The sequence below is a fragment of the Phyllopteryx taeniolatus genome, chromosome 20 (genome assembly GCF_024500385.1).
Source record: "Phyllopteryx taeniolatus isolate TA_2022b chromosome 20, UOR_Ptae_1.2, whole genome shotgun sequence".
In the NCBI taxonomy this organism is placed as follows: domain Eukaryota; kingdom Metazoa; phylum Chordata; class Actinopteri; order Syngnathiformes; family Syngnathidae; genus Phyllopteryx; species Phyllopteryx taeniolatus.
The window spans coordinates 9,843,970-9,854,676 of record NC_084521.1 but is presented as its reverse complement, the minus strand read 5'-3'; the positions used below and the strand labels follow the sequence as shown (position 1 = coordinate 9,854,676).

General features: G+C 39.9%; 1 protein-coding gene across 2 annotated transcripts; it reads right to left on the bottom strand.

Moving 5' to 3' along the window:
- Window positions 1-41: 41 nt before the first annotated feature.
- On the bottom strand, window positions 42-10,586 carry LOC133469886 (copine-3-like). Of its 2 annotated transcripts, XM_061757449.1 has the most exons (17): window positions 10,205-10,586; window positions 9,559-9,703; window positions 8,164-8,343; window positions 7,531-7,605; window positions 7,365-7,436; window positions 7,199-7,279; window positions 6,328-6,417; window positions 5,453-5,551; window positions 4,874-4,960; window positions 4,722-4,781; window positions 4,491-4,624; window positions 4,272-4,326; window positions 4,157-4,208; window positions 3,938-4,071; window positions 3,111-3,347; window positions 2,005-2,117; window positions 806-945 (listed from the first exon to the last, which is right to left on the bottom strand). In XM_061757449.1, exons 2-16 carry the CDS (start codon window positions 9,688-9,690, stop codon window positions 2,007-2,009), a joined length of 1,599 nt encoding a protein of 532 aa, XP_061613433.1. In that variant the 5' UTR covers window positions 9,691-9,703; window positions 10,205-10,586; the 3' UTR covers window positions 806-945; window positions 2,005-2,006. The 2 variants fall into 2 exon arrangements, with proteins under 2 accessions (XP_061613432.1, XP_061613433.1); XM_061757448.1 differs by lacking the exon at window positions 2,005-2,117 and having other exon boundaries at window positions 42-945.
- Window positions 10,587-10,707: the final 121 nt, after the last annotated feature.

Sequence of the window (10,707 nt, the reverse complement as noted above, 5' to 3'; positions counted from 1 at the left end):
CCTGTATGCACACACAGATGACCATGAAACACAAAAAGGTGTAGAATTGTCTTATTTTATTTAAACATCTCTACTGTATATTAATACTGATGCCAATTATTTATGTTAGTAGTGTGGCGATAATTATCTAATAAGTTGTTCTAATCGGTGGTGCTTTTCTGTTCTGCAAAAAGTAAACAGCAGGCACAAAAAGAATCCAAAATAAACTGACATTTTTACATCTTAAATTGCTTTGAAAAATATATCATACTATATGGCATGTGCAGGGTTTTGGCATTTCAGTGAAAAAAAATGACTTTGTAAAAGCAAAGCAATGGCTTACCTTTATGCAATGCAATAATCCTTGTGCAAAAATCTGAGTCCACGAACTTGCTTCTACAAACGGCAGGATAATCAATCACTACTAACTCAGTATTACACGTTAAACACATGACTGACTTGTAAAACTTAATGTTGATAAAAAGAACCTCTACTACAGATTAAACAAACAGCAGCAGTTGCAATGAGCCTATATAGACTTGAAGGGAACACGGTAAATTGACTTATTTATACACGAATAGTTGTGTCTGCCCACTCATCAAGTGTGAAACTGGTCAAAAGTCAATCTTTAGTAAGCTGCCTGAAAATGTGTCTGTAATGGATCTCTGAAAATTACAGGGGGAAAAAAAGCATAATTCTTTGCTTTGTAAAGAGTGTGACTGGTCAATAATTTGGAGTGCTTGCTCTTTCTGTGTGGTCACATCTTGTGTTTAAATCACAGGGTCAATTCGGGTAGAAAGATGGTATTGTGTGATCCAGTTGATTTTTGCAGCAACATCAGATGGCTTCTGCAGGCTTTGCAACAGGATTGGTGTTGGGTGGACTCCGCTTCATGGTATTGCAAAACTCCACAAGCTGACCTGGAACTTCAGCCAACACACTCTTTGCCAATGCTTCTTTTGGAGCCTGTGGTAATGAGAGGACAGATTTGCCATGAAGGAAAACACCAAAAGATTGAATAATTACAAAATGAAGGAGATGACAGGATAGGAACTGATGTGGACAAAGACAGAAAAAACTAATTGATCTGACTTTTAACCTCAACACTAAAAAGCAGTAGTGCACATTTAACATGAATCAGAATGTTACAAATAAGTGCGTCTAATTTACTGTGTTGAACATATGCATGACACCACGCAGACAATTTTCACACACATGCAGCAAAGAGATGTCTGAGAAACTTGGCAGTTCAACGATGTTACACCCCAGTGGTTTCACTCGAGGGCACTTCAGCAGTGCTCAGAAAAGAGACTATATCTTGGTGGGGATTTGCGTGTGTGTGTGTGTTGGCAAAGGGATTCAACCCTTTGGTACTCAAACCAAGTGCTTAAGGACTCGGCTACTTCCTGGTGTATTAAAGTAGAATCTTCCTTTAATTGTGGTCTACCACAATAACAATCTTTTTTTTTTTCCACACAGACCAAATGAAACTTATGATGAGTGTAAAAAGGTAAATGAAGAGGCTGTGGAAAGCAGTTTGAGCACCTACTCAAAAGCCTTGCTATCCAGCTTCGGGTCCATGTACTAGTACACTCTTTGTCCTCACTAGTCCGATAATTCAGCACACTATCAGAATGAGTAGTGATGTTTTTTTTTTCCTATTACTTGGGCCACTTCTGGCCTACGAGTATGCAATTAAACCTTACTTGTAAGCTACTGTTATGCAGCAGTAACTACTAGTAACACCAAAATGCTCAAATTCTACCTCACTTTTTGTCCTTCTAGTATGCCAAGGTGTCCTAGTAGTATACAGAAATGTCATACTGTTTTAATGCTTCATTCTACAAGTGCTCTGAATTGTCTTACTAGTGAGGACAATAAGCGTCTTAAGATGAATATCAAGGATATCGACTAAATGCTCAAATGGCTTTCAATAAGATGCATGCTATGGGTCACTTGAGCAATGAGTTATTTAGTAAGGCAGAAAACAACATGGGAGGGCTTAAGACCAAATATGTGGGGTACCCCTATGTAGAACTGGGTTCGTGGGGAGGCTTCAGTTTGAATAACCCAAAGAAGGTTGCCACTTGTTGAGGTAACTCTGCCAGTACGCTTTGTGAAAGAGCCTGGCTGGGTGCCTGCAGAGACATAAGGCACACAGATGGGCGACGTTGAAAGGGCTTTTCCAGTGTGTCATGGAAAAGCTGGAAATGCATACAGTTTTAAAGGGGACACATTATGGAAAATTGACTTCTTACTGTTTGTATAAAAATAGATGGGTGTGCCTGCACACCTATCGAGTATGAAATTAAATAACCTTTAGATATCTGCCTATTTTAAGCGAGCCGTTCTGCATTTCTCCCCCAGTGGACACAGAACTGGACGATCGCAAACAAATTACATTCGGCACCTAACCCTCTCATATATACCAATTCACTGCAACAGAAAAAACCTATCCCTGGCCTTATTGGGAAACATTTTGAAGCGCCACCCATGTTATTTTATTGAACCACAAACAAAATGGCCTGATTGTCAAGGGAAATGCGGCTTGTCCTTGGCACTGGTAGCTAAATTTCTCCATCCATGGATAATACAAAGAGGGCAAAGGGCAAGAAGAAAAGGAGAGTCTAAATAGAGCCCAACATTTTCATGACGAGGGGGCATTTTTCCATCTTGTCACCAGGCAAGATAATGATCACACATCCTTTGCAAATTTCTCCAGGATGCATCTGAAGATATTCTAGCCCCATTGCAATAATTCTTGACCTTTCGGGTATTTTGAGGAAAGCCCGCACAGACATGCTAGTAGGACACTTGGGAACTGTTAAACAGTGGGAAATAATGGATTATATGTCTCTTTTAAAGCAGTGAATTAGTAAATTAACAGCTTGAGCCGGAAAAAAAAATCTAATGAAAGTAACCAATATGTGATTGGCTGGCAACCAGTTCAGGGTGTACCCCGCCTCCCGCCCGATGATAGCTGGGATAGGCTCCAGCATGCCCACGACCCTAGTGAGGAGAAGCGGCTCGGAAAATGGATGGATGGAAGTAACCAATAAAAGGAAAACGTAACCACTCACAAACTGAGTTCATTCAGTATGATGCAGTATTGAAAAGGTGTTTTGACTTACATTCTGAAACTGCCTAAATGGAACGAATTGGACAATGTCTCGCATTGCAGGCTCGCCAGTCAGAGAGCGAAGACACCCGTCGTCTCCGTCCAGGAACTCCATAGCCGTGAAGTCTGCTCCGCCCACTCCCACGATGATGATGGACATGGGCAGACGTGAGGCGTTGACGATGGCATTCCGTGTGTGATCCATGTCAGTGATCACGCCATCGGTGATGATGAGCAGCACAAAGTATTGCTTCAGGGAGGACAAAAGGCAACAGTTATTATGAAAAGCTGTTTCAGCATTTATTCAATATCCTTGATATCCGGCTTAAGGTCCATGTACTAGTTCACTCTTTGTCCTCCCTAGTAAGACAATTCAGTGCACTAGTAAAATGTGTGTCTTTTTAATGTTTTTGTTTTTTTTAATGACTGCAATCCAGCACTGTATGACATTTATGCACACTGGTAGGACAACAACTATGTCTAAGGACAAAGACTCAGCTCATGGACCTTAAACTGGATATCCTGTGGCACTCAAGAGCAAAAAAATTAATAATAATAGTCATAATTGTGGCCTCAAATATGGTGATATTTTGCCCCTCCTGTAGCTAAATAAGATAATCAACATTTTAGCCAAATAAGATAATCAACATTCTAGAAAGGCGTCAGTATGAAGCAGTTCAATTCAACACCATTACAAACTAGAAAAAAAACAACTACATATACAGTATTACAAAAAGTATTAATTGAATGTTTGAAGGGGGCAGAAGAACATTGTGTTTTGACATAATAAAGAAATCACCTTATTGTATGTATAAGAAAAGAAGGGAGACAGGCACTCACAGATGCAGTGTTCTGCTGCAGGGCTTGCTTTGCAAAGCACGCGACATGGTTGATGATTGGTGAGAAGTTTGTTGGACCGTAAAGTTTGACTTGGGGAAGGCAAACCCTGTAGGCCTCCACTATCCCTTCAACACCTTCACACCAAAAACACAATGACAGCGAAAGGATCAACTCATAACCGAACCAAGTCCTGGAATGTCAAAAAGTCTTTTAGCATACCTGCGCAGATTGGATTTGTGGGATTGAAATTGAGTGGAAACTCATGAGAAACCTGTTAAAGAAATGTCATCAGAAAACTAACGTTTACATAGCTCACTCAGAAAAATAGTCATACCTGCCATGTTGGGGGGATCTGGGCACCAAAGCCAAAGGCAGGAAACATCTTGTCACTACAGAGGAGAGACAAACACCAAGACATGTTAATGATGCCACTTGTGTCAAAGATAAATTGTTTCCATATATTCCAAATGGGCCATGGGTAGGAGGAAGGAATCTACATTCTAAGTCTAACAGCTTATCTCATACATCATTGTGTTTTACGTATCACACATACCTGTCATAGTCCTGAATGACGTTGCCCACTGACCAAATAGCAGAGAGGTACTCGTTCACGCCCTGTGGACTGATGTAATGCAGAGACTGAGGAGACCTTGGATCCCCATTGGAACCAGTGAAGTCTATTGCCACCTGTCAGGTTATTAAAGGAATAAGTTGGGCTGTGGAAATAAGTAGTTGAAAATACAGAGGACATATAGTTTTTGTTTGGGTGGGGGGGGAGACTCACAGTAAAGTTGAGTTGACAACCCCCCATAACATAATCCAGGAATGTGTACTCTTTGACCACCTTCAAGGTTACATGAAAATCTGTGTTACAACGATTAATTAACAAATAATTAGCACAGAAAAACTCACAAAATCACAGCAGTGTATATATACCTGACAATGCTTCACGCTCACAACACCAGAGTTCTTGTAGCCTTTCTTCTTTTGTTTCTTTTTACTGTTGATGCATTCAAATTCCGCCTGAGGAGAAAACCAACAGTTATCATTTCACACCACACACTTGAGGAGAAATAATGACATTAGCAGTAGCCCCATTGATAATAGTTTAATTGCTATTGTTTAGCATTATGTACCACAATTATCGCTACACTGGTACTGCTTTTGCGATGGCCATTGACGTCTTATTACAACCCCTACACTGTCTCTCTCTCTCTTAATGTAATTTAATTGGTTCAGAGAAGATGGTGGCCCCACACTCATTCTTGTTTCTACAACGTTAACGTTGGCATGTGTTTATTTTTGTCATTACTAGTAGTTGTATATCCTCAAATGGCTGAAGAGGTAATAGAAATAATACCTGCCAGTGGAAATGCATCAATAGCAAGTAGAGTTGAGATTGATTTTACGGTTTTGTTCCACTATGATTAAAAATGAAGTGCGTTTACTTTAATTGAGCTGTTAGGCTATTTAAACGAGGGCAAGACATATGCATACTGTACTCAGTGCTCATACCGGAGAAGTGCGTGATGCCTCCTGAAGACGCTTCATTGTGGTCTCAAAAGTCCCGATAAGATCATGCGAGCCATCATTGTCATAATCAAAGCAGTCAACCTGGAGAAAAGAGAGAAAAAAAAAAACAATGACATGGCAGACTAGACAAATGTCAACAATTCACAAAGGCTAACAAGTGCAGCAGCACTTTTAAGGATTGCTCCACCCAAAATGCCTAAAAACACAATTGTGTAAATTCCTGCAGTTTTCATTATAATTAGACTCTATAATAGCTAATGATAATAATGGTACAAAAGTATATTTTAGACATTTGAGTGAAACAGTACTTTAAAGGTGCTTAAGCACAAAAGGACACGCACGCATGAGTGACAGCAATACACATGTATTGTTGAAGTTGATATCAAATACACACACACACACACACTCAAAGGTATCAGACAAATCTATGTGTTGGATGAAAGAAATTTAAGAGGACAAAAGTGTATTTTCTATCTAATCTAGTCACACTTCACCCATACACAGTAAGTCATGTTAAGATGACCAAAAACAAACATGACGCTCTGGATAACTCACTTGTCCTGTATGCTTGGAAACAGCTTCCTTCCTTACATGCTCGCTTAGAAGTTAAAAGAATATGTGTGTCATCAGGCCTGCACTAAATACACTAACCAGGTCATCAAGTCTGCCGTGTGACAGATAGGGCCAGCAAAATGTGGAAACAATTTCATGTCTATTCATGGGAAGTTTGTGATTGTACGATGACACCATAAACTGTAACTAAACCAATCCAGAAGATTAACATTCAACTGAGGAGTTCAATAATTTTTTGGTTTTGTTTTTTTGTTGTTGAAAAAATAGCAAATACAAGTAGGTACTTTTATAGGTTTCTCGATGTCTCCTCCACAAAGAGATTGCAGGGGAATTCGGAAGGGTCTCCATGTAGGATTCAAGTTGTTCTTCACCACCTAAGGACAGAACAAATAAAAATTATCATTGCATCATTGCAGCCTACAAGATCAAATATGTACAGTATATTCTCCCAATTTGTATAGAATTTCACCTGGACAATTTTTAAATCTCAACCTTGTCCATTTAGTTTAATGAAATAATTCATTTGAAAGGTTTCGATGATTGCGAGATCCATCAATCCATCCATTTTCTTTACCGCTTGTCCTCGCTAGGGTCGTGGGCTGCTGGAGCCTATCCCAGCTATCTTCGGGCGGGAGGCGGGGTACACCCTGAACCGGTCGCCAGCCAATCGCAGGGCACATAGAAATAAACAACCATTCGCACTCACATTCACACCGACGGGCAATTTTAGAGTCCTCAATCAACCTACAGCGCATGTTTTTGGGATGTGGGAGGAAACCAGAGTGCCTGGAGAAAACCCACCCAGGCACAGGGAGAACATGCAAACACCACACAGGAGGGGCCGGGATTCGAACCCCGGTCCTCAGAACTGTGAGGCAGATGCGCTAACCAGTCGTCCATCATGCCTGATTGTGAGATGTCAGGCTGATTTACCAGCTATGAAACTAATTACACAAATAGCCGAGCCATCACGGCCTTTATTTTTTTTCCTTTTTGTGAGGTCCTTTTGATTAAACAAAGGAAGTTTAAATAAATGTCTTCTTTTTACAGTATATGCATGTTGCTGGAAAAAGAGGAATTGAGTATTGGATTCATTAATGGCATTGATTGCACTACCATCAAAAGACCACAACTATGCGCTTGTAGTTGCTCTACCTCTGTCCTGTGAGCCAGTTGCCATCCAGTTTCTGTCTGCTTGTAGAATTCTAGATATGGGTCAGACTTCCCAAAGAAATCCTGTAAATTAAGTAAAAGATGCAATTTAAAATGATACAATCTAAAATGAGAAAATCTGCATATTAATCTCAGCTCTCCCAAATACCTTGTTATCCAGTTTCCTTGCCTCCACCTCAAAATTTGCCACCCTGTTATCTTTAATTTCTTCAGCACTGATCTACAGGAGGATGTACAAGGAATTGAGCAACAGTGTGGAGCAAATTCAGTCTACAATGAAGCAACACTCATGACACGCTCTCTCTATTACTCACCGTAATGGTCCCTTTTCCTGCAGGTGACTTGTTCTTCAAAACCAGCGGCCTGGTCAGTTTTCTACTGGAGACAACCTGGATGTAATTTAAAGAGAAGTTAACAAACATTAGGGAAGAATTACGAAAATAAGGTCGTTCTGCCAGACTAAAGCAAACAGTCATTTTGTGTATGCAGAGAGAAGCATTCACACTAGAAACAACACTGTAATAATTCATTACATCCCCTTTGAGAAGTAAGCTGCTTTGCAACCATATTTCAGAGAACACAAGAACAGTTTAGCTGGAGATATATGTATTTGCCCATATCACCCACCACTATTTGGTTTACATAAAAAATATTGCTATGAAACATTTCCCCAACAGAAAGAGTAAAATGTTGTAGTTGGTTTTTTTTTTGCAAAAACACTACACTTAAGAAAGCAGCTTGATCCTGGAACGCATATACAAATGTAATTATATTTTAAATATAAATATTTTCTATGGTGAAAAAAAATAAATTCAAACCTACTGGTGATGGATGTGTGACATCAGTAATAACCATGATCATTAACATTTACGAATATATTACTAGAGAAAGAGGATATTCTTAAACTGCATGCACTGAGCAGAAGGCCTGTGTCGCGAAAACCTTACCTGGCCCAAGGTACACTCCAGTTCTCCTAAGAAGTCATCATCGCTCAGATCAATGGTCTTATTGTCAATATCATAAATCCCAAATTTCAATTTCTGCACCATCTCAAAGTAGTAGTCGATGACAAACTTTTTGGCAAACTTTGGGCAGAGGCAATTCTGGACTTTTTCTGTGCGTTCCACCTGTTGAGAAAGTTAAATTGGTATTACGGGCTGATTATATATATATTTTTTGTTTGTTTGTGTTTGCATTTTCACTCAGTTAATTAGTTTTTAACATCTGATGGTGTAAACTGAAAGAAAAAAAAAGTCCTGTTACACAGACAGGAATTTTTATTTATTTATTTTTTTAAAAAGGAAATACATTCTGATTACTGATTAGCAAATCCGGTATTTCCATCTTAATGTTAATGATTACTAGTTTTCTGAAATGCTCAGTTGCAAAAAGAACATTAATAAACTGTGCTCGGCGGAGGACTGGTTAGCACATCTGCCTCACAGTTCTGAGGAACGGGGTTCGAATCCCGGCCCCGCCTGTGTGGAGTTTGCATGTTTTCCCCGTGCCTGCGTGGGTTTTTTACGGGTACTCCGGTTTCCTCCCACATCCCAAAAACATGCCGGGTAGGTTAATTGAAGACTCTTAAATTGCCCATAGGTGTGAATGTGATTCTGAATAGTTGTTTGTTTATGTGTGCCCTTTGAGTGGCTGGCGACCAGTTTAGGGTGTACCCTGCCTCTCGCCCGAAGATAGCTGGGATAGGGCACGCCTGCGACCCTAGTGAGGATAAGCGGAACGGAAGATGAATGAATGAATGAATGAATGAATGAATAAACAGTGCTCAACATAATTTAGTACACCCCCTTTGTCAAGTAAACTGCTTTGTAACCATTTCTCAGTGAACACAAGAACAGTTTAGCTTTGCTATCCTGTACATACTTTCATTGGTGTAAACTCATTTTGCAACATTATGTTGTGAGAAAAAAAAAATTATAAAAAAAATTGTGCACATTGACCTCTCATTTGCAATCAATGGCGTGTATTCTGTATTTTAGTATCCTAAAGAAAAACTGGTTCTCAAGAACATTTTCTAAATGCAGATAGTCCTCGGTTAACTAGTTCCATTCCTATCTATCCATCTTTCAGGGTGTACTCATTTGTGGTTACCATCGTAAATCCCACTTTAACACCTTTATACTTTGCATCTCATCTGCATAGAAGAATAAATGTACACCCAGTCAAATACACATTCCAACTGCCCTTCCTTTTTTGTTTCTTAACATGTGTTGATCCACCTAACTGGTCTAGACTGAGCTTGTTCGGTACACAGATCAAAACTAAACCTCTCAAAATAACTACCTTCACAATTAATTGAATAAATGCAGATTCTTTCTACTAACCTCATACCACTGGGAATTCGAGGTGCTCATTAACAGCATGCACAGAGGGTCTGATTTGGATCCAATGTCTTTGTCCAAAAGATTATCACAGGAAACTGTTAACTCCACTTTTGTCACACACTGTGCTGCCATCTCTGTTAGCAGGCTGGGATCAAAGGGCAGAGAAAAGGGGCCATAACATTTAAAATCGAGCAGCGTAATAAATGCAACACAAAATTACCTATAAGTGTACTCACGTTGACAATGTATATGTACAATTATGTATGTAAGCTATGTGTAATAAACGGATAACACAGACTACTTCAATAACGGTGTTTTTTCAAGGTACTGTACTAGTGAAGAAAAATGTCTGGTGGGCGTTCTGACACTTGAGCGAGAAGTATGTTTATTTGGCGGAAATTCGACTGAGTGGAGTTGAGTGACTCTCGACACTGTAGTCTTCGAATTACATAAAATACCTAAAAAGACACACAATTCGGCCTTAGTGTGCTAAACATATTATTGAACACTGTGAATACTTATGGCAAATGGAACACTACGGCCGCGTCGTTTCGCTAACGATCAGAAGCGACCAGGATGTTAAAACTAAGCTAGCCATTTTAGACGCTAACCAATTACTTTGAATAGGAGTTAACATTCGTCTTACCGTTAGAACAGTGAAACACGTCGCTCAACTCCACTCCAAGTATAATTGGATTTTTTTGTTAGGCGTGGCTAAAAACCGCTTGAAGCTTCTCGGCCGTCGCCCCAGTGTCAACGACCACATCTGCGGCGCATACACACTTTGCCACTGGCAGTGACTCCCGACGTCGAAGTTACGCCCACTAACAATATGACCACGCCTCTGGTGTAAATTAAAATAATAATATGACCACGCCTCTGGTGTACATTAAAATAATAATGTGCATTGTGTTTTTGGGTCAGACTGAAAAAGGCGTGTAAAATATTGTGGAATACATGAAAGTCGCTAGAGGGCGCTACAGGGCGTAATTCAAAATGCTGGTGTACGGTGGTGGTCCTCCCCTTTTTGTAAACCTGGCTGGGACCGGCATTTCCCCATTTATGTTGCTGCACCAGTTGAGAATCCTTGGTGTAGAGTATGTCGACTGACAACCATACTGTCAGTCCCGATAGGCGACAGACAAAATG